Source organism: Lithobates pipiens, unplaced genomic scaffold (assembly GCF_037356315.1).
Source record: "Lithobates pipiens isolate NorthernLeopardFrog02 unplaced genomic scaffold, aLitPip1_a1.2 Scaffold_13, whole genome shotgun sequence".
Lineage (NCBI taxonomy): Eukaryota > Metazoa > Chordata > Amphibia > Anura > Ranidae > Lithobates > Lithobates pipiens.
The window spans coordinates 212,001,948-212,027,115 of NW_027507718.1; the positions used below are offsets into that span (position 1 = coordinate 212,001,948).

Sequence of the window (25,168 nt, forward strand, 5' to 3'; positions counted from 1 at the left end):
TTTTCACAAACTGAAAAGTGGATTTCTTTTGGCTTTCTTTCAACAATGGCTTTCTTCTTGCCACTCTTCCATAAAGGTGAGATTTGTGGAATGCACAACTAATAGTTGTCCTGTGTACAGATTCTCCCACCTGAGCTGTGGATCTCTGCAGCTCCTCCAGAGTTACCATGGGCCTCTTGGCTGCTTCTCTAATTAATGCTCTCCTTGCCCGGCCTGTCAGTTTAGGTGGACGGCCATGTCTTGGTAGGTTTGCATTTGTGCCATACTCTTTCCATTTTCAGATGATGGATTGAACAGTGCTTCGTGAGATGTTCAAAGCTTGGGATATTTTTTTTTATAACCTAACCTTGTTTTAAAATTCACCACAACTTTATCTCTAACCTGTCTGGTGTGTTCCTTGCCCTTCATGATGCTGTTTGTACACTAAGGTTCTCCAAAAAAAAAAAAAAAAAAAAAAGACTTCTGAGGGCTTCACAGAACAGCTGTATTTATACGGAGATTAAATTACACACAGGTGGACTCTATTTACTAATTAGGTGACTTCTGAAGACAATTAGTTCCATTAGATTTGTGTTAGGGATATCAGCGTAAAGGGGCTGAATATAAATGCACACCACACTTTTCAGATACTTGTAAAAAAAATGATAAAAAACATTTATCATTTTCCTTCCACTTCACAATTATGTGCCACTTTATACTGGTCTATCACATAAAATCCCAATAAAATACATTTAAATACAAAATGTTGGCTTCCCGGAAGTATACAGTAGACTAGAAGCTTACCAAACCTTCCTGTCACAGAAATTTTTCATGGGAAATGTAGTTCAAAAACATCTGGGGTGCCAGGGTTCGCCATCACTGGTTTTAGGTACTTCTAGGTCAGTAATGGTGAACCTTGGCACCCCAGATGTTTTAGAACTACATTTCCCATGATGCTCATGCACTCTGCAGTGCAGTTGGGCATCATGGGAAATGTAGTTTCAAAACATCTGGGGTGCCAAGGTTCACCATCACTGTTCTATGTAGTTTAACTCCATAGGTCTAGCAGTCTTCACCCTTTTCCACCAGTCACAAAGTTTCTTCAAACATTTCATCATGCACACAGTTATTCAGATAATTTATATGATTTAATTTAAAGAACAAAGGTAATCCCTTTCATGGTTTTATTCTTCTAAATTCTAAGCACATTCGCTAGACCATGATGATATATTGAAGATGCTACACATATACACACACAGCAGTCACATACAATCTCTCACACAAATGCTTGAACCTTCTAGGCTTCTATTACAATTATTCCTTTTACCATGTGAGCTTTGATTTGGAGGACTCTGCACTGCCATCTTGACTGGGGTTGCAGAACTTTGGATATTTAGCACCTTCGTTGCAGCTGTGCCAGCAAATGCCTTTGGTCTCTGTCTTGGAGCTATGGATGTCTCTGTGGGCCCCAGTGAGTCAGTTATTCTGTAAAGTAGAAAAAGGTTTGTGGAATGAAAAAATATTACTATTAGATTCCGAACATTATCGGTTATGCTGGACGTGTGGCAGACTGATAATGTAATGTATGTAAAGTCAGTCAACAGCAACCATGCCCACAATTGATTCAGTTATTTGAAGAACAAAGTAAACCGAACTTTCAGTTTAGTGACACAGATTGAGGGAAAAAAAAATATACAAAATTCACCAGCTGGCTTATGTTCCTGAGTCGAGAGCCATGACACTTTCTAATTGTATTATCTTGATAATGTTAAAATGCCCAATAAGGAGGTCTGTTTTTTTTTTTCTTGTACTGTATACCTTACAATTAAAATAAAAAAATAAAAACCACAATGGGAATCTAACAAGACTCAGTCATGCTTAATAGCATATTATCAACGTCAGCAATTCAAGCATTCAGAGATATTTAAAGCTGAGCTCCAGGGAAAGAAAAAAATCCTCCCTTGCAGTAGGGCTGCCCCCACCGTACTGCAAAGGTAAGTGGGCAGTTAGGTCCTTACTCTCCCACAGGTTTCTTCTAGACTATAGGAGAAGGCTTTGCAGCCTCTTCTCCCCTATGCCCTGGTGGTTTCAGTGCCTCTGAAGTCATTTAGTGGAATGCCGGGCCCGTAACCCCGCAATAGACGCGGGGGTGCCAAGGACAGTCCACTGCTGAAACGTAGAGGAGAAGCAGAGAGCACAGGCTGCCAGGGGAGTGGCAGGTCTGGTCAGTAAAACAGCCTTTTTTTGCGAACCCCTAGAAATAAACGAGCAGTTAACTCCTGCAGTGGGGGGGGGGGATTATTTAACCCCTGCAATATGGGAGAAGCCCCATTGCAAGGGGAGGTTTTTCCTTTCCCCAGGGATGCGTTCTGAAAAGTAGGTTAGTGATTCAATCCTCCGGCATTCATCTCAGACCAAAAATATCAGATCTTTGTAAACCAATTCAGAACACATACAGATTTTATTTATCAGACTGACAAAATGTATTACCAACGTAGTATGTTTACTCTTTAAACAAGAATAATTCCAGCAAACTAACCAGTGTCACCTCACAGAGAAGAATTTTTTTTTTGTCTGTACAAATGATAGCGCATATTGATATATTTTTTTTTTTATGTTTTATCGCTGTGTTATACACTTAAGTATCAAAAGGGAAATAATAAATGTAATAAAAAAAAAAAAACAACAACTGATTTATATGCATTCAATTTCCTTTCTCACTATTTGTAAGTTGTAACAAGCACACAGACGCTCTGGCAATTCTGTAAAACTGTATATTTTGACACACTACTTTGCCATTTCTCATGCAATCTATATTTCAACCACTAGATGATGCTAATCATCAACTTTTCAGACTTTGTATTGTGTACGTGTGCAATTATATAGAATGGCCCACAACAAAAAGCATAAGTTTGATTCTTTGGTGCTTTAATCCAAGGGTTGTAAAGCAGAATTGGATAATACAGAGACTGCATGTACTTTTTCAACTTGGATACCATTATGCTCAGGGGAAAAATTCCCTTATCTAACGAGCGAAAATTCTGAATTTTATTTTTATTTTTTTAACACAATACACATGAAGGCTTAGCAGTAGCTAGCATATGTTTTAAAGTGCATGTAACCCCCAACAATAAACTTTTCCTATCTGTTATCTTTTGATCTGCTAAATATATCATTAAAAAGCCTTGGTTAGATATAACAAAAAATATATTTGTTGATTCTGTTAGAGAAACAGTGAGCTGATAACTTCCTGTACACTAAGTCTGCTGACAGTTATTAGTATTATAATACAGGATATATTTAGTGCCAACAGTTTGCGCAGCGCTTTAAAACATCAAATTTAAAGTATTCTCTAGCACTGGTCATTTTGATGTCACATTTCGATTTAGTTTTAGTCATAGTCTTGACTAAAATGTCATTTTAGATTTAGTCAAATTTTAGTCAACCAAAAGCTCCATTACATTTTAATCGACTAAATTCTCCAGTACCCACCTGAACTTCTGCTTCCCTCAGAGCTCTGCCTGTCTGTTAAAGCCCCAGCCCCCTAACTCTATCGGCAAGCTGTATTGGCTGAGAGACGGGCTCTCTCGGTCTGCCTGCTGCCTGAGAGTTCTGGAACAATGCCCTGCAAACCACAGAGGAGGAACTCCTCCTTCAGATTATTTTCTGTCTGGATGTGATGTGGTAGGCGTTTAATCTCCCAAAAGGTAGTAGCGCTTAGCACTGTGTAAAATAACAGCCTCCCCAGACTGTCCAGTTCTCTGCCCTGTACACATCCTCACTCCCATTTACTTCCCCATTCGCACTTGCAGGTCACCTCCACATCCCCAAAGTATAATGCGCCCTGTCCTGTGCACCCCTTCACTCTCATTTACTTCCCAATCCCCAAAGTATAATGCACCCTGCCCTGTGCACCCCCTCACTCCCATTTACTTCCCAATCCCCAAAGTTTAATGCGCCCTGTCCTGTGCACCCCCTCACTCTCATTTACTTACCAATCCCCAATGTATAATGCACCCCCTCACTCCCATTTACTTCCGAATCCCCAAAGTATAATGCACCTTGCCCTGTGCACCCCCTCACTCTCATTTACTTCCCAATGTATAATGCGCCCTGTCCTGTGCACCCCCTCACTCTCATTTACTTCCCAATCCCCAAAGTATAATGCACCGTCCTGTGCACCCCCTCACTCTCATTTACTTCCCAATCCCCAAAGTATAATGCACCGTCCTGTGCACCCCCTCACTCTCATTTACTTCCCAATCCCCAAAGTATAATGTGCCCTGTCCTGTGCACCCCCTCACTCTCATTTACTTCCCAATCCCCAATGTATAATGCGCCCTGCCCTGTGCACCCCCTCACTGCCATTTACTTCCGAATCCCCAAAGTATAATGCACCCTGCCCTGTGCACCCCCTCACTCCCAGATATAATAATGCCAGTGGTTCAGCAAAAAATATATAGCACAGTGATGAAGGTATTGTATTGAGCAAAGGACAGATTGGGGGCAGGAACAAATAAATCCATCTGTTTATTTTTATCATCAGCAATCACCAAAAATAAAATTAAGATTCCTTAATATGTACAACTGACACAAGCAAAGGATTGTAGGAGAGTTCTACTAAATACCTGTCAGGTATAGGTGACCATGTCAGTGTCCCTTGTGTCTGCACCATCCCTAGATTAAAACCCCTTTGGCTGCTAGGTAAGTGCCATATTTCACCCAAATAGTGTAGCTTTCCTTCTACCCTGGGTACCCCATGCTATATAATCTAGTCAGCTACTGTATAAACATTAACACCTACGTCATATATAGATTACCAGTAGCTGAGATCTATGGTAAGTCACTATAATATATAGCAACCTCCTAAGTGTTGCTGATCATCTCAGTCTCCTTTGTATTGGCACCATCCCGACTACCCAGTTTAGAAGTCCCATGGCAGCTAGATATTTGTCTTGCAGTTCCCATTCAACTGGTGGGGTTTTCCTTTCAGCCTGCCTCGCTCCCTTCACGTGTCTCCACTGCACCTCTCCCAACATTGGATCTCCACACACAGTTTAGAGCTCCTCCCCCTTCACTTTACTGGCCCGTGTCCATCAGCTGACATTCTTCTCCAGACAGTTTCAGCCTCCCGACATGGTATCGGTCTCTCTGTAGCTAAGGACTTAGGTGAGATGTCTGCTGTGATAAGACAGTCAAAACTAGGAGTGGCAGGCCTCCCCCAAAGTTGCAATAATGCCAGCTGCCCGCACAACTCATTGGTGGTGGTTTAGCGCCTGGGTCCCCTACATCTGTATGGGCTGTCCCCACCTAATGGTGGCCCTGCTGGTATTATAATACTGGCAGCAGTGTGGCCGCTTGATGGGGGCGCCAGACCGATTTGCCTCCCAGCCTAATCTACCCCATATGACTGGCACTACGCTGAAAGTGTAGCAGAAGCTGGCAGGGACTTTTTTCGTGCTGCTCCCCTGCAAAGTGCCTGGGCCTTGTTGGCCTAGGCCAAGACACAACGTTGTCTGTACTGTATGTTCACAGGTGGCAAAAAAAATTAAAAATCTGACTGGTTATAACCATACTATATCCCAAAAAAAAAAAAAAGTTTTCCCTATAGTTCCATTTGAAACGATTCATTACAATTTAACTAAACCCATCAGATTTTAGTCCACTAAATGAAAATTAGAATTATTTTTCATCATAGTTTTCATCAATTGACTTAAAGGAGTCCAGCCAAAGCTCGTCTGGCTGGGCTTCTCCTATGGACAGAAACCAACAAAACAAATTGCGCCCCTGTGACCCGTTTTCAGCAGAGAGCGGACTGAAGTCTACTCTCTGCTGGCATCACCGATATCAGTCACTGTCACCCATCTCAGCGAGCTGCTGAGAGCCCGAGATGGCCGCTCCGCCCCTCCACTGCTCAGCGCTCCAGTGAGAGAGGAGAGAAGAGCAGAGCTGTGACTGACAGTCTACAGCTCTCTGCTCACGGAGCTGTGAAAATCGAGCGATTGGCTGTGTTCCACCCTTCAGTTTTTAGTGCAGAGGCACCAGGGGACAGGTGCACCACCTAGCTAAGTATAAATCAAAAAAAAAAAAAAAAAAAGAACACCATACTTGTCTTTTAATTCTAATTTTATTTTCATTTAGTTTTTGTCACTGAAAACATGCAGCTGACGAAAAGATTTTCTTCAACTAAATGAACACTGTTTTCGAGTCCCGTATACCTTCATACTGTTTAATGGTTAGTATAAAGTACAAAGTGATAAATCAGTTAGAATGTGAATGTACCCGCGTCATATGCGGCAGTTGGAACTAGTATTATTTGAAATGTAAATGTACCTGTCTGAAACGCGATGCATGCATCTCACTTGCTTACGGATTCCACAATTTCAGTAAATATACATACAGAAATATATGATGGGGACAAAGCAGATGCTCATTGCATCTTTCCTTTTATCACTCCTCTGAAAGTTTTCAGGTAAAAATGATCAAACGTTGATAGGTTAGAAATAATTTTCGTGACTAGGAATGTGATCTCACAGCTCTGCCTCTTGTTTATTGAAATTTCTTTGCACAGTACATGAGCTTTGATCAGTTTACCCTAACACAGCAGTTAGCATACAGTATGCAGAAAGCACATAACCATTAAACTCTACCCATCTTAGAAAGCCATGCATCTTTGTCGTAATTGTGTCATGATGGTTGCATGAGTAGAAAGTGTATGGTCTGGGTTGTCTCGTGTGTTAGCCTTCAAACAAGTTAGCAGGTCAGCCTTCAAACTTCACAGTAAGTGACAAACTCTTTCACAGTCTAACCTCCTTCTGTCAATCTGTGTTAACATACTGTGTAAGCATCATGTTGTGACATCAAAATATTCTGTTTATAAAGAAGTTATACACAGAAAATACCATAGAAATGTCAAAAAGTGCGATATAAAAACAAAACCTGCCAGGACGTTACAAAACCATGCTCCTGTCATAGTGATGCTGTATTTGTAGAGTCAATCAGTCTGCAAATGGGTTTTCAAACTATAGTCACAGGCCAACAATTTCCAATTTTTTTATTTTTTAACCTATAACACTTCATTAGTTAGAAGCTTGCTGCAGTGTCCATGGTTTAGGTTGCATGACAAGAACACTGAATATGAAGCTTAGGGAGCATAGTTATATTTCTAATATTAAAAAGTGGTTTGACTAAACAATCACATTTTTATTACAAAATAAATAGCAAGGATCCTAAAGAGCCAAATATCCTTGGGGTTTAAAGTGATACTAAACACACACTGTTTCATTTACATTGTCCCCTCTTTTTTTTTGCTAAAATAAATACAAACATCTAAATACCTTTTTCCTAATCGATACACATCTGTCACATGACCCAGCTCTTTCCCAGCCTGTCTGCAGGGAAACATAAGCAGGAGGAGCTTCTAGTTCTCTCCTACTGGTCACGTGTTCAAAATAAAAAACAGCCTTTGGAATACAGAGCAAACATAAATAATTAATATCAATAAACTGTTTTAAATTGTCATACAAATATATATATTTGAAATCAAATTGTTATTCTTTTGTCAATAACATGGTATGGGCAGATTTCTGCCACTCACAGGCTGTGTCTTAGAATAAGAGGGAGGTAAAGCTTCCATCAATATACATGTCATATCCAGCCCCTTTTGTGGTTAGTAGGCATGGAGGAAGAGGGAGTGGTCTGTCATTTACCACTGTGTATACACCCACATGTGTGACTCTATAGTCACATGGGCTGCTCAAATGTGATAGGGAGGAAATGCTCAGCATAGAAACTCACCAACAACTGAGCATGTGCACAGTTGCCACCACAGCTGCAAAATCCCTAGCTGAATTGGGCACATGAACAGAAGGTATAGATAGAGAGGAACAGGATCAACCAGGTTTTTTTGTAAAATACAGAAAACAAACCTCAGTGACAGAGTATAAACAGCATGTAACACAGCATTCATTGATAGTATTTTATGATGTGGGTTTTGTGACACTAAGGAATAGGGTTTTGGGCCCAGACTATTTAAAAAAACGAAAGTTATTTTATTCCCCTCCTCCCCAAGTAAGCGGTGCTCAACCTTTTCAAAGGACAAGACCTCTCTGCCTCTCATGTCTCCCTAGTGTGAAAATCTGAGTGCTTTCACACTGGGGCGCTGCACTGTGGGACGGGAAAAAAAGTCCTGCAAGCAGCATCTGTATACAGCGATCCTGCACTGGCCCTGCCCATTGAAATGAATGGGCAGTGCTTCGGAAGCACCACAACATGGGCACTTTTAACTTTGTGTTAACCCCTTTTTGGGATTTTAAAGCGCCCAGCTAGCAGCTGAAAAGCACTGCTTAAACAGCGATAAAGCGCTGTTAAAACTAGAGGTGCTTTACCGCTAATGGAACCACTGCCCCAGTGTAAAAAGGGTCTAACTGGCACTGAAAGGACTGGTGCTAGCATCTTAGAGAAGCAGTGGTGGCACATCCCCAAATGTATATTTGTTCTGGGTCACAAAGCCAAAAAGCATGAAATGCTTAGGATCAGAAGAATCAGCAGAACAGACACAAAATTATTAAAGGGGTACCGTTGTTATTAAAATACAAGGGTTAACACTTTGTGCATATTGGAACCTCATCTCTATCCATATGGGCTTGAGATCATGTAATAATTGCACTGTGCAAAACAGTTTAAAAGAGCTTAATTTCTGAAGTGCATGACAATTTTAGGGAGGGACATAGCATGGGAAATAACTTGTTAACTTCAGAAAAGACCCCAGGCACATCATCTCTCATGATGTAAGTCCCCAGCTATGGAAACAATTTTGTTACAGCTTGCTAAGATTAAGGATTTTTAGCACCTGCTGTGTTTAGAAGATTACAAGTCTCTTACCTTCACCCTGGTTACATTATTTAGCCCAAAAGTAATTTCAGAAAAAAAAGCACCACTATTCTGCAATAAGCAGTACTGGCAGCTACCAAAACAACTACAAAATGAATAGGCAAATTTAAATTTTTGGATGGAAAATAAAACATCAAGTAAAAAAAAACTGCAGCTATACTGCATGTTATGTTTGCAAAGTTTGTTTATCCCAAGGAGGAAAACTTGTCCCCAATAAGATCTGAGCAGTGGATGTTAAATAAAATTAATCTTTATTTTTCGGTCATTACTGACTGTAGTGCCACCCCTCCTGAAGCTTAAAAATAGGCTTGTTAATGGAGGGGGTGGGGAGATTTGGTGGTTCAGCATTGACCCCCTAATACCCCCTACATTCTGCAGCTTTTGTCTCCTCATCTCTCCTCTCTAGTTTACATAGTCCAGAGCCGTAGCCTGCCATTCAGTAGGAAGAGAGAGCAAGAGAGCTTATGTTGAAAATTATTGCAGAATGAGAAGAGAGTTTTCATTCACAAAAACACAATCTAACAATAGCACAATCCAGGTACTACACTAGTCTCAGACTAGTATAGTTCCCTTCTCAAGCTGCAATCATTCACAACACATAAGCTGACATTTTTCACTCGTTCCATGCTCTGAAGAGCAGGCTGCAGCACCTGACCCTGTAAATTGAAGATGGGAGAAGATGATGATGGCAGATTTAGGAGGGTGGAACTGTGCAAACTCTGCACTGCCCGTCACGCCCCTCTCCTCCTGAGCAGTCACTCAGAATTCTGTCTCAGGGAATGTTCACACCAGGTGCGATAGAACTTATGGGCAACTTTACCAGCACAGTACTACAGGAGGCAAAATAAAGTTTGTTTAAAAAAAAAGTGAATAGTATAATGTGCTGTGAACAGCAAATTGGCACTGCAGTGATTTTACTGCATCACGTGTCAGTCGCTGTGACTGGTGTGAACATACCCTCAGTTAATCTGTGTTGTCAGATAGCTAGGCTGATTGGCAGGGCTAGCTATCCAACACCACAGCTCTTCTTTAAATGGAGATTCAATAATTCTAAATAATTGCCTACATTTTTCATTTCTATCTTTCAACATCATTTTATAGACTCAACTGTTTTTAAGAATAAAGTAGAACAAGCAATGCCAGGGGTTGTTTTTTTTATTACTTTGTGCTACACATAGAAAATATTAAATGAGAAATGTCATGCTCTTAAACCAGCCACATGTGTGCTCATGTTTGCCATTTAAGAATACGTTGTTTTTTTCCCAGTATGTTAGTAAGTTTCCACTGCAAACTTTTTTTCTGTGGACACATTTTTATGAGCATTTACATGAAGCCTGGAACAATTGAGGCTACATTCACACTACTATATTGCAGTAACCTAAGTTACTGCGGTTAAAGTTAACCCACAGATACATGTATGTTGCAGTGCCATTGTCTTTTAACCCATTCACTGCCAGGAACATATGGCTTACAGCAGAGCAGAATCACTTGCTACTGGTCAGCACAGCAAGTTTTATGTTGGCTGCATGCCCTTCTGCTGTAAAGCTTATTGTTGCTTTAGCGATAATGAACATATCGCAGAAGGGTCCCCTAGACACTGCTGCTTAATGAATAGTTGAGATCAGCATCTGACAAAGCCACTGATTGGAGCCACTGAGTAAAAAGGTAATGGCTTCCCCGCAAAGTGCCCTTCGCTCGGCTGCCCATCACTGGTCCTCCTTGCTGTGTAACACCAATTTGTTTCTCTCCACAACCTCCTGTGTGCCCTCCAATCCCCGCTGCTTTTCCCTTGCCTGCAGTGACAAACACAGCGGATTGTTAAGTGGATTGTTTTACAGGCACGCAGCAGGAAGGATTGGAACTGCTCAGGATGGCAAACGGGTTTGTAACACATCTGCCTATAACTTGACTTTCCCCAATGAATATGGGAGCACTCAGTACTAAGCACTGCTGATCATTTATAACAGGAAGGATAATAAATAAAAATGACACGTTTACCATCTCTTCCATTTGTGAATAAACATGGAAGAATTCTAAAGAATATATAAAAATGAAGACAGCAGATATATATGTAAAACTTATGTAGGGAGATTTGTTTCATCTCTATCATCGGAGGCTGTTCTCTTCACTGGGTATATGTGAGGGTTTACATAATCTTGAACTCAATAGTTTTATCTTTTAGATTTAGTTGAAGTTGCAAGTGTATTATTACCAAAAATATAAATTTTATAAAGATTTGCACAACTATGATAGGAACTAAAAAAATGAGTGGTGCCATCTTTTTTATTCTGCCAGTCCTGTTCTTTCAGAAACTGTATGGTATGGAAGTCTTTACTAAGTATGAAACTTGCAAACGAAAAGTTATACAAAAGTGAAAGATGACAAAAATGGCCTGGCCATCCAAAAAGAAGAGCAGAGCAAGACAGTGAAAGCATTATTGGCTTCCCAATACAGATATACTGTAAAACTTAACTGCAACTGGGCTATGGCAGACCACAGTGCACAGATGTGGCTGTATGTTTGGGGCGGCTGTCCTGCTGCAGAATACATTTGTGGCCAATCACACACCTCCCTGATTGTATGGCATGATGGATAAGTACTGTACCTGTCTGTATTTCTCAGCACTGAGGACACCAATGACCGGGTAACATTGAGGACCATAGACTTAGTGATTGGCTAAAGCACTTAATGCAGCAGATGAAAGACAAATCATGCTTACTTGTCTTCCACATCAAAAGATGTCCAGCAGTGTCATCAGCAAAGAACTGACAGGAACCAGTGGGAACCAGGAACACCCATCTACTGTACAGAGAAGTCTAGCCAGAGGTGGTCTTCATGGAAGAACTGCAGCCAAAAAGCCATACCTCAAATATAGAAACAAGGCTAAGCGAATCAACCATACATGAAGACATAGGCACTGGGGTTCAGAAAAATGTCAGCAGATGCTCTAGACCAGTGATGGTGAACCTTGGCACCCTAGATGTTTTGGAACTACATTTCCCATGATGCTCATCTACACTGCAGAGCGCATGAGCATCATGGGAAATGTAGTTCCAAAATATCTGGGATGCCAAGGTTCGCTATCACTGCTCTAGACCAATAAGCCAAATTCTGAAACATTTGGCTGTAGCAGGAGGCAGTTCGTTTGGTAAGGGTTGGAGAGGCTTACAATAATGTGTGTCTGTAGGCAACAGTGAAGCGTGGTGGTTGTTCCTTGCAAGTTTGTAAATGAGGTTGGAGATTTGGTGAGAATCAATGGTGTCTTCAATGCTGAGAAATAAAGGCAGCTACTTATCCAAACATCTCAGGGAGGCATGTGATTGGCCCCAGCCAATGTCATTAGGGAACTATCTTTAGCATAAAAAAGAACAAGGAGTCCGGGAAGTGATGGTTTGGCCCCCACAGAGACCGGATCTCATCATCAACCAACCTGTTTGGGATTACATGAAGAGACAGATAAATGTAGGGCAGGCTACATTTTGAAGGCAAAAGGCGGTCACACCAAATATTCATTTGATTTAGATTTCTCTTTTGTTCATTTACTTTCCATTTAGTTAATTGATAAAAATAAACAATTACCACTTTTATTTAAGAAAGCTTTCTTAATCTACAGCATTTTTTCACACGTGCCTAAAACTTTTGCACAGTACTGTATATATAAAACAGTTAGAAATCTGTGATTAATGCCGTCAATACTACATTGTCACTTCTTGTAATCTTACCTGGTTTTAATTTGACTCTTTTTAGAAGCTGCCTCACTCACTGTCATTGGCTCAGGTAATGATTGGGGAATTGTAGAATTCTGGAAAATTATTCAGAAAAAATTTAATTAATTGACATTTTGTCGATGCACAATGCATTTTTCAACTCTTTCTCCTGCAAAAAAACTGTTTATTTTTAGGAAAAAATCAAATCAAAAGTTTTTTTCTAACGATGATTTTAGAACACTGGAGATGGGGGGAGGGGGGGAGAATGAAAGGAAATATTTTACTAAAGTACTCCATATTTGACATACATTAAAAATACAGTCAATTGTAATAAGCTTACAGTCATCTTTCCTAGTCCCTTAGTCACTTTTTTAGCCACAAACTCCTGCCAGATCGATTTATCGAGGTACAATAAAAAATCAACATGATCAATATATTTCACTCGATATAATCTACAATGCTCTTCTATTTAAATTTTTTTATACAATGGCTTAAATTCACAAAGGTTTAGCACTAGCCTAAAGCAGAAGCCTTGTGACTGTATTCATTTCTAATTTCACCAAAACCAACTAAAAATTACCTGTCACTTTTAAATAAAGATACATAATCTCTTGTTTTAGCTATGTAAAATTGTGCCTAATACATCAAGAGCCAGAGTGGGAGTATGTACCATATTATACTGTATTTTTTGTAATTTGCTAAAACCCAAAAGGGTTAAGGGTCTATAGTTACAGAATGCATCAAATGCCTCATTTTGCTTTGGGGGCAAAAAGTTCAATTTTGGTTTCATCTGACCAGAGCACCTTCTTCCACATGTTTGGTGTGTCTCCCAGGTGGCTTGTGGCAAACTTTAGACGAGACTTTTTATGGATATCTTCGAGAAATGGCTTTCTTCTTGCCACTCTTCCATAAAGGCCAGATTTGTGCAGTGTACGACTGATTGTTGTCCTATGGACAGACTCTCCCACCTCAGCTGTAGTTCTCTGTAGTTCATCCAGAGTGATCATGGGCCTCTTGGCTGCATCTCTGATCAGTCTTCTCCTTGTCTGAGCTAAAAGTTTAGAGGGACGGCCAGGTCTTGGTAGATTTGCAGTGGTCTGATACTCCTTCCATTTCAAAATGATCGCTTGCACAGTGCTCCTTGGGAAGTTTAAAGCTTGGGAAATCTTTTTGTATCCAAATCTAAACTTCTAAATTTAAACTTCTCCACAACAGTATTACGGACCTGCCTGGTGCGTTCCTTGGTCTTCATGATGCTCTCTGCGCTTTCAACAGAACCCTGAGACTATCACAGAGCAGGTGCATTTATACAGAGACTTGATTACACACAGGTGGATTCTATTTATCACCATCAGTCATTTAGGACAACATTGGATCATTCAGAGATCCTCGCTGAACTTCTGGAGTGAGTTTGCTGCACTGAAAGTAAAGGGGCCGAATAATTTTGCACGCACCACTTTTCAGTTTTTTATTTGCTAAAAAAGTTTAAAATATCCAATAGATTTCTTTCCACTTCACAATTGTGTCCCACTTGTTGGTGATTCTTCACAAAAAATTAAAATTTTATATCTTTATGTTTGAAGCCTGAAATGTGGCAAAAGGTTGAAAAGTTCAAGGGGGCCGAATACTTTCACAAGGCACTGTACATACACAGTATACATTTTTAAAAGCCTTTACAGGTTACCATTTTAGATTTACAGAGGGGGCTTACTGCTACAATTACTGCCCTCGATCTGACCTTCGTGGTGATACCTCACATGCATCTTGCAATTGCTATTCACATATGACACCAGACCGATGCTTGCTTTTGCCTTTCCGCGTGTTTTTTTTATTTTTTATTTATTTATTTTTATTTATTATGCTTATTATATTTTAAACTGTTCCTTTATTTATTTTTAAATATTTTTTATTATCTCAGGGAATGTAAATATTCCCTATGCTAGCAATAGGTAGTGACAGGTACTCTTTTTTTTGAAAAAATTGGGGTCTATTAGACCCAAGATCTCTCCTATGCCCTCAAAGCATCTGACCACGCCAAGATCGTTGTGCTAAAATGCTTTGCCAATTTCCCAATGGCGCTGTTTATGCTTGTAGCTTCCGGTTTCTTATGCCATAGAGATGATTGGAACCATTTGGATCAGCTCTATGGTCAGCTTGTGGAACCACCGGTTGCATTCTTGGGTTCCCTGTTGGGACAGGAGAGCCCGAGAAAACCATGGAAGACGGGAGGGGGGGTTGTTCCTTCCCACTGCTTATAAAAGCAGTCTAGAGGCCAGTTAGCCGCTAGGATTGCTTTTACATGAAAGCCGATAGCCAGTCCACCCCTCCCATATTAAGGTTATATTCGTGGAAGGGTTTCTCCACAACACCAGTCGCCTAAGAGTTTTAGACATTCGTGTCTGCGTGAAGGGAGGTAAGAATGAAAACATTCTTATTTTCCCTCCACTTCACAGCGAGCAAATTATTACATCTCCAGCAGGCTCTCTCTCCCAGCCTAAGACGGGAATCTACAAGCCACTGGGGTAAGCCCCGGCGATTAGATCGCACAGTGCCACATGCGCCAATTTGATAATTAAACAAGTGACTAAAAAGTGGCATGCTTGTGTAATAATTGTCCACATACAAGTGGTACCCCTTTCTGAAGAAGGGTGACACCAAATCCCACACAGACATACCAGCGCTCCCTATGTAGTCAGGGCAGTTCTCCGGCTCTACGTAACTATCTCTTCCCTCGTAAACCATAAAACTATAAGTATAGCCTGTGGCTCTGTCACAGAGCTTATACATCTTGACCCTGTATCTGGCACGCTTGCTGGGAAGATACTGTTTGAATGACAAGCGGCCAGAAAACGAAATCAGGGACTCATCAACACAGACAACCAGACAACTTGATGGGGAGTAAACAAGGCTGAAAAACGTTGGTTGAAGTGGTTTACAAGTGGCCGAATTTTGTAGAGCCGATCAAATTCAGGGTCACCCTGAGGACAACAGAGTTCATTATCGTTGAATTGCATGAACCACAAGATCTGCTCGTATCGTGTCCTGGTCATGGAGGCAGAGAACACGTGCGTATGGCGAATTAGCTCCATGGACCAATATGACCGCAACTCACTCTTTTTAGTTATGCCCATGAGGAGGGATAGGCCCAGGAAGGTCTTAAATTCGAAGACCGTAATTAGTCTCCAATCTCTGGCAAGGGTCAGCTGGGGATTAGCGGTGATGAATTGACCAGCAAATAAATTGCTTTGGTCCACAATAGATCTACAGAGATCTTCGGTGAAAAACAGCGAATAGAAGTAAAATAAAAGTGAAGTAAAATCAACTGTTTCCACCTGAATTCCGGGTTGGCCAGTGAATGGGGGCAGTATGGGTGCTGCAGATGTGGTGGGTTCCCAATTAGGATTGGCAAATCCAGCAGCAAGGGCACTATGGGCTCGACGGGCCTGTCTTTGTCGTCTTCTTGGTGGCAGCAGGACACTACTCGTGCTTGCCACCTCACCAGCTTGAACTGCACTTATGGGACTCGCCACGTCACCAAGTGTTACTGCAGTGCTGGATGTATGACCAGGATGTACTAGGCCAGAAGGAATAGCGGCGCTAGTACTGGCTCTCTGCTCCATATGAGGGACCTGCATTTCTTGCGCCTCAACGGCAACAGAACAAGATCGGGGTCTGGTACGCCTGACCTTGGCAGGGACAACTCCGTCGTCAGAGCTATCTGTCAGGGTGCCGCTGCTGTCTACAGGTTCGTATTCTGAGCCTGAATCAGACAGATGAGTGACTTCCACTTCACTATCTGCCATGCTCAGAAACGTGTAGGCCTCTTCACTAGTGTACCTTTGATTTGATATTTTGATCTTTAAATTTACTGATACACTAGTGCGACTCACAGGTAAAAAAGCTCCTGATTGTTAGCGACTGATGCAAACGCTACCAAAAAAACTGTTAGCGTTTGCAGGGATCAGGCATGACTCTGCGAAAGCTGCAGTTATGTGTGTTGTGTTTTGTAAGTGAGTGATCAATGGATACTGCACTTGAGTGGGCTGGGCTGGGCAGAGGGGCTAACACAGGTGCTAGCAGGTATCTGGGTTGATCCCGCTAACACTGCGTTTTTGGGAACCATAAACTGTTGGGGACGCTAATATAGATCTGATCAGATCAGATATCGATCCGTTCAGAAACTCTACTACTAAGGGAGGTGTATGGTGCGTGCGTGGGTGTTAGCGGACACTGATTTGACTCTGCATGGGTTGACGCAGACAATATCTGACGCTAAAACCTAACTTTGATCACCCGCCGGGTGGTCAGGGGGTTAAACCTTTATTGGGTAAAATACGGCAGGTGCCCTGACGCTATAAAAAAAAAATCTAGCTAAACTGCATCACCCATGACACTTAAACTGTGATCACAGGTGACAGGGGGTAATGAAGGGATTAAGCCTTTATTGGGGGGGTTAAGCCTTTATTGGGCGGTTAGGGGGGGTCCTTAACACTGATTAGTGTCATTAATGACACCAGTACAGCGATCAAAAAAAAAATCTGAACGCTGCACTGGGTGACACAGTGACAGGTGGTGAAGGGGTTAACTGGGGCGGTGATTGAGAGGTGAATTGTGTGCCTATATGACCTGGTGTCAGTGTAGTGTTGGTGCAACTCACTTTTCGATGCTCTCTCCTCTTGGTCTGGAACGAAAAGACCGACACGAGGAGAGGTGACATCACTTCCCCTGTCAGTGTTTACACTTACACCACAAGGAAGGATCTCATTTGCCAGGAACAATCACCAGGTCCAGCCAGATTTCATTGGCCTATTGTTGTATTGTTTTACGTTTTTGTTTTCTTGGTCTATTATAAATATTTTGAGAAAACTGCAACTTGGTTTGCAATACTCACATATACATTAGGTAATGGACAGTCTCTTTTGGCCAGTTTAAAGGCAAGGTACGACACTTGGTAGATGTCAGGTCTTCGTTCCTGATCAGGTTCCAACATATACCCTGAAAACAAAAGTTAACACAGTAGAAAGGTTAACATTAATACCAAACATAAAGGCAGCAAATTTCAGGCAATCTAGGTTGCCATCAGACAAAAAAAATATTCAAATTCAGTTTTGGATTATTTCACAAAATAGAATATGATAATGATCTTAGAAGTTAGTTTTCTGTATAAATGGTACATTTGTGAAATATATCTAAATGTCTTCCAGACAAGAACTAGGTCTGAAATTCTGTTTATTTTATGGCTCAAGCAATGCATGTCTAACTTTTTATTGCTTCTAAACATTTACTGGCAGCATATATTAACGGATTGGAAGAATTTCCACATGGGATGTATGGACGTCTGGCAGTCCACAAATGGAAATGGTGTCAAGGCTTACCCTAACTAGTACAGTTACAAAAAGCTTATAAATTATTAAATGAGTAAAGTATATTAATCCCACTAAAAATTTTATTATTTGAAATAAAATTCTAAATTACTGCATTAAACCAACACAACGTTTCCTATAAAAGCTAAATGCCAGGGAGATATAACATATTACAAATAAAGTAGCTAGATATTTACTAATAAACTATTAACCTTATATATATTGTTTGATCAAATAGTTTAATAACCTAATTTGATCTGTCTCTTGCAAACACTTTTACAGTAGCACCATGCTGGGAGAGAGTGGAGCAGCACTTGTAGTCATTTAACTGTGTTGCATGCAAATGCGTTGACAAGAAACATGCTGATTGGAGGGGAAAAGGTGAGCAATGAGATGACCTCATCATTGTTCTGCTATTTAACTGTTAGACCGTTTCCTGGATGCCTGCCTCCCAGCATGCACCTGTGAAACATGGACAACAAACACAAACGATTTGAGTTGGGGAGCTGCAGAATTAATCCCACATATTAGCCCAAAGGGAAAACAAACATCCACAGTGTTCTCCATATCATTTTTTTCAAAACAAATAAATACCGTATTTATCGGCGTATAACATGCACTTTTTTCCCCTTAAAAATTAAGGGAAAATCGTGGGTGCATGTTATACACCAATCCCTCTGAGGAGCGATCGCCTCTGAATTACATAGATCTCCTGTGTACCCATGCTCCAACCACAGCCACTCCTCCTGCCCGCGCATTGGGCCACTGTTCTGTCTACCATATGAGCAGGGCCAGGAGGTGTGGCTGTGAGTGACGGAGTGTTGGGTACACAGGAGATTGCGGCTCTGTGTAATTCAGAGGCGCTCGCTCCTCCTCTTCCCTCAGAGACAGCAGGGATAATCCAACACTGGCGAGGCTGCAATTATAAGAAAAGTGAGGCTGCAGATGGGCACTGAACATGCTGCATTTTTGGTCAATTTATAGGCTGCAGTTTAATGGTTGCAGATGGGCTCTGAGCAGGGTGCATTGATGAGCTGTGACTCTAATTTTGCTTCAAAGTTCTTTATTTAAATGCCAGTTTTTTTCCTTAAACTTCGTACCTAAAATTGGGGCGCATGTTATACGCCTGTGTGTGTTATACACCGATAAATACAGTAAAAAAAAAAACTTGCATTAAAAAAAGCAGATCATTCACTTGTATGTACAATTCTTTGTGGTACAGCACTTGTTGTTAATGCAATGGATGATACACATTTAAAGTGCAGGTCACTTCACACAGTCACAGCAATACCTATATCAATATCAATTAGAACACCAAGCTCCACCCATCATGTTTTGCCATTATGGATATCTACTTTTATTAATGTGAATTTTATTTAATTTATTTTATTGAATTAATTTATACTGAAAACACTATGGATGCCCTTCCATCTTATATGTGGGATTAATTCCCTTGGACTGGACAGGCTATTTAATCCATAAGCTGACTTTTAAGAGATAACTGACGTGGGCCAAAGCACTGTGTGGTTTGGAAGACTTCCGATACTTACCTGAATTATGATGTTTTTTTTAAATGCATATTTGACCTTTTTTGAGAAGGCCTACAGTGCCTTGTGAAAGTATTCGGCCCCCTTGAACTTTTCAACCTTTTGCCACATTTCAGGCTTCAAACATAAAGATATAAAAATTTTATTTTTTGTGAAGAATCACCAACAAGTGGGACACAATTGTGAAGTGGAATGAAATCTATTGGATTTTTGAAACTTTTTTAACTAATAAAAAAATGAAAAGTGGGGCGTGCAAAATTATTCGGCCCCTTGCGTTAATACTTTGTAGAGCCACCTTTTGCTGCGATTACAGCTGCAAGTCGCTTGGGGTATGTCTCTATCAGTTTTGCACATCGAGAGACTGAAATTCTTGCCCATTCTTCCTTGCAAAACAGCTCGAGCTCAGTGAGGTTGGATGGAGAGCGTTTGTGAACAGCAGTTTTCAGCTCTTTCCACAGATTCTCGATTGGATTCAGGTCTGGACTTTGACTTGGCCATTCTAACACCTGGATACGTTTATTTGTGAACCATTCCTTTGTAGATTTTGCTGTATGTTTGGGATCATTGTCTTGTTGGAAGATAAATCTCCGTCCCAGTTTCAGGTCTTTTGGAGACTCCAACAGGTTTTCATCCAGAATGGTCCTGTATTTGGCTGCATCCATCTTCCCCTCAATTTTAACCATCTTCCCTGTCCCTGCTGAAGAAAAGCAGGCCCAAACCATGATGCTGCCACCACCATGTTTGACAGTGGGGATGGTGTGTTGAGGGTGATGAGCTGTGTTGCTTTTACGCCAAACATATCGTTTTGCATTGTGGGCAAAAAGTTCGATTTTGGTTTCATCTGACCAGAGCACCTTCTTCCACATGTTTGGTGTGTCTCCCAGGTGGTTTGTGGCAAACTTTAGACGAGACTTTTTATGGATATCTTTGAGAAATGGCTTTCTTCTTGCCACTCTTCCATAAAGGCCAGATTTGTGCAGTGTACGACTGATTGTTGTCCTATGGACAGACTCTCACACCTCAGCTGTAGTTCTCTGCAGTTCATCCAGAGTGATCATGGGCCTCTTGGCTGCATCTCTGATCAGTCTTCTCCTTGTCTGAGCTGAAAGTTTAGAGGGACGGTCAGGTCTTGGTAGATTTGCAGTGGTCTGATACTCTTTCCATTTCAAAATGATTGCTTACACAGTGCTCCTTGGGATGTTTAAAGCTTGGGAAATCCTTTTGTATCCAAATCCGGCTTTAAACGTCTCCACAACAGTATTACAGACCTGCCTGGTGTGTTCATTGGTCTTCATGATGCTCTCTGCGCTTTCAACAGAACCCTGAGACTATCACAAAGCAGGTGCATTTATACAGAGACTTGATTACACACAGGTGGATTGTATTTATCACCATCAGTCATTTAGGACAACATTGGATCATTTAGAGATCCTCGCTGAACTTCTGGAGTGAGTTTGCTGCACTGAAAGTAAAGGGGCCGAATAATTTTGCACGCACCACTTTTCAGTTTTTTATTTGCTAAAAAAGTTTAAAATATCCAATAGATTTCGTTCCACTTCAAAATTGTGTCACACTTGTTGGTGATTCTTCACAAAAAATTAAAATTTTATATCTTTATGTTTGAAGCCTGAAATGTGGCAAAAGGTTGAAAAGTTCAAGGGGGCCGAATACTTTCGCAAGGCACTGTATATTGAAGGTAAGCAGACACCTTTGGCAGTCAGTGAAGGCTTGCTGCTTTGGGAGTACACTTTTTCACATATTTTGGAAGATTTGCTGTATTGAGTGAACTGAACACTATTTTGTCATGTTTTATTTGATTTATTACTGAAATGTTTTGAATTTGATCACATATCACTAAGTGATTAGGCGTGGCACATTTAATATACTATTATTGAGTGATTCTTTTTCACGACGTATGAGCAGCTAGAAAATAGTAAATTGTTTATATTTTTACTTTTTGCTATATATTTGATATTTTTCAAAACGGGTACTTACTAATTAAACAATGCAATCTGTGGTCATATCGAGAATTATCAGGGATTGTGAAGCTTCCATCACAGATGGCAACCTGACTTTCTCCAAATGGAAGGGTGAAAAAACATAGCTTGTACAATAAGCAGCCGAGAGCCTGAAAGCAGAAAGCACAGAGTAATGCAAATTTTTCATCTAGACGAATATCAGATAGGTACAGTCTGTAAATAAGCAATAAAAAAAAAATGTATATTAGGATAAAATAAAATAATAATAAACAACAACCTGCAATATCAGACAAATACCCATTGATCTGCACTCAGCTGCAAAATCTTGCTGTGGGCTGACAACATATTTTTGTGTACCGAGTATTGTCAGCCGTGTTCAGTTTTACCAGAACAATATTAAGGCTAATCACACTGTATTTCCATGAGAAGTATTTCTGAAAGCTAATTACTTTCCTTGTGATAACACAGGAAGTTTACACTGGACACAGACAATGTTGAATTTCTGAAATGATTAACAGTTTTTTTTACACTTATCAAACAGCTATAACAAACACTTTCAATGGTATAACAGACCAAAAGGGGGAAAAAATGAGAAGTTCAATATTAGAGTTTATATACACTTTACGCCTAGTCACAGACAAGTAGAAAGATGCATGCATGGTTAAAAGTTTTTTTTTCCCTTCAGTAAAATCACTTTTTATTACAGTTTCCAAAACTTCTGTAGACAGGAACAATAGGGAAATACCCTATTCTGGTTTCTCCCTCCTTCATGGGTATACCCCACAGGGGTCTTTAGGGACAGGGTACAGACCATGGCCCCAGACTTGTAAATCACTCTGCGGATAACTATACAGGTTGCTATGTACCTATGAACCAAGGGGAGTGCCTATAGCAGGATCCAGTGCATGTGAGCAAAATTACAGACCAGCCCTGCGTCTTTCATCTGGCTGAGTCTGGATACAGTCCAATAAGGTATTGCCGAGGAGTCGACTGATCTGAAAGCTGCAGGAGAAGACACAGTGGCTATGGTGTAGCAGGAATCTTGACAGAAGAATCATCTTGATGGAATTTCATCAGAGAGTGAAAAACCTCTATAGTAAGGAGGTAAGATTCTCTCAGTAGGGAGAAGAGAAAATGTCCAGCAGCTAAGAGCACTGGCAAAAAAAACTGAGGCTAATTGGGAGTGGGGAGAGTTGTTTCGGCTTTCTTTTTGCCACAGTCCATGGTCCAATCACCTAAAGCTCAATCTTGGCATCAGTTATTCTTGAGAACATGTCTCAAAAAGCCAAAAACATTCACCTATCTTGTTCATCATTAAAAAAAAATGGTTTTGTCAGTCCGAATTTCATGTGAAGTGGACACAAAATCATCTTTGTTGGGTCAACAAATGGTTCCTGTGTTAGGTTATGTTGTCCTGGAGCCAAATTCTTTAAAGCGGAGGTCCACCCTAAAGTGGACCTTCCGCTCATTGGAATCCTCCCCCCCTCCGGTGCCACAATTGGCACCTTTCAGGGGGGAGGGGGGTGCAGGTACCTGTACAGTACAGGTATCTGCACCGACTTCTGGCGTAGATTCTGCAGAAGGTACGCCCCTTTCCGCAGAATCTACGCCCCTTCCCGAAAGTCCCCTGCTGCCTGCTGGGAAACACACGGATCCCAGAGACAGCGGGGACCATCCTTATTGCGCAGCGCGACTCGTGCATGCGCAGTAGGGAACCGGGAAATGAAGCCAAAAGGCTCCACTTCCTGATTCCCATACCCAAGATGGCGGCGGCAGCACCCGAGAGACGATCGAGAGATCAGCTTCGGGTGCCGACATCGCGGGCGCGCTGGGCAGGTAAGTGTCATTATTTTAAAAGTCAGCAGCTGCAGTATTTGTAGCTGCTGACTTTAAAAAAAAAAAAAAACGGCGGAACTCCCGGCGGACTCCCGCTTTAAGAGTGACAATTTCCTTTTACTGTAATGTGACTCTTTTACATGGCTGTCCCATTCACATAAGCAACAACAGTACTTGGGATATCTAAGCTTAATTTCAAGCAGCAGAGCCACTGCTTCTAGATCTCCACAGATTTTACAGTTGCACTTGATGTGCTTCAACAACAGTTCGATGTTTTCTTTTGTTTCTTTCGGGTGTGTAGAATAGCAAACAGGTATTGAAGGGTGTATGTTGCCATTGTCTAACAAGAAAGCCTTGAGTAAAGAAGTAGAAAAGGAACACACCACTGACCAAGTCCAAAATATGGGTTATGGCTTAGGGCAGGGACTGTGTTGGAAGCAAGCTACATTAAACTTCATGGTTTAACTTTTATGGAGTGCGGTCTTGATTCATGATTTTGTTAAAGACAGCCTTTAGGCTTAATACTGGTGAATCAATAAAGAGACGCCAATCTCTTGGATCATACTCACAACCCAAATTGTGAATAAATCGCTAATGTCAGTACAGAAAATGAGGTTGTCAACCTGTGCAAAGAAATTCATTAAAGCCCAGCTTCGGGCAACTACAGACTGTGCCTGCACTGCAAAGATTAACTGCTCATTTTGGTCTAGGGGAACAAAAAAAATAAGTTTTACTCCTCCCCACAGCTTTTTCTCCCCCACAATGCAGCAGTCAGCAATCTAGGGCCTGTATTGATTGTGATGAGGCCAATAGACAGTCCACTGAGTGTGAAGGAGTGCCCTCTGCTTTATTACCTTTGTAGTGCGGACACTGCCCCAGTGCAAGTGATCATTTAAAATTAGGGGTCGACCGATATCCTTTTTTCAGGGCTGATACCATAGCGATTTTTGGGCTGCCTTTCAGGCCAAAAGCTGATATCAGCTGTCGATATTCTGTAGACTTAAACTTTTTCTTTTTAAAAGGACCATGTAAAAATAAAAATAAAAAGTTGTCACTGTTATTGCTGTCACAAGGAATGTAAAACATCCCTTGTGATAGGCAGCACAGGTACTCTTTATGGAGGGATATGGGGTCTATAAGATGTGCATGCATGTGAAAGTATTCAAACCATCAAGATTAGCGTTTTTTAAATACTTTATTTTTTAAAACTGGCATCTGTAGGATGCCAGTAATCTGGAAGTGATGTCATGACATGACATCAGGTTACTAGGTCCAAGACCAGGAAAAAACTGATCTTCTTTGTTCGGGTCTTCGGCCAGCCAGCGGATGTGCCGGCTGGTCGCTCGGGCCTCCCGGTAGCATTGGGAGACCTGGGCGGAGCGGTGGATAACAGCCAAGTGGCTGCTGAGCCGCATCTGTTTCGGTTGAGCCCCATTTCAACGTTTCCTAGAGTTGAGCTTTAAATCATCTTGGTGGCTTAAAAATAAAGAAAAATGTGTACCTGACGATAGCAAACACCAACCTTGCAGTTTTTAACCCACTAGTTCTTTTAACTCTGACAAACCTAAGTCCCTGACCAGGTTGTTTAATTCTAATTGTACTATAAGATGAGGCTAATCAGACATACACAGTTTAAAATCCTGATCGTTGTCACACAAGTGAAATTGAATAAACGTAAATGATTACAGTATAGAAGCAGAAATTGCAGAAACAGATTTCGTTTAAATGGTACGTGATAGGTTAAATTACAGGTTATTTTCATGATGAGCAGCCAAAAATATATAAGATAGTAAAAAAAAAAAATTATATCTTTCATTTAGAATTGTAAAATCAGTTATGAAAAAAACTCCAGCATAATGAAGAAG

At 41.0% G+C, this 25,168-nt stretch overlaps 1 protein-coding gene across 3 annotated transcripts in view; it reads right to left on the reverse strand.

Annotated features, from left to right (window-relative positions):
* BMP2K (BMP2 inducible kinase) overlaps nt 1–25,168 on the reverse strand; it is a 244,914-nt gene that overhangs the window by 64,797 nt on the left and 154,949 nt on the right. For all 3 annotated transcript variants that reach the window (XM_077476181.1, XM_077476180.1, XM_077476182.1), the window contains exons 7-10: nt 21,484–21,616; nt 17,470–17,573; nt 12,594–12,673; nt 1,307–1,464 (exon numbers count right to left, since the gene is read on the reverse strand). In XM_077476181.1, the coding sequence (XP_077332307.1) occupies nt 1,307–1,464; nt 12,594–12,673; nt 17,470–17,573; nt 21,484–21,616 (475 nt within the window). The remainder of the gene's footprint in view (nt 1–1,306; nt 1,465–12,593; nt 12,674–17,469; nt 17,574–21,483; nt 21,617–25,168) is intronic.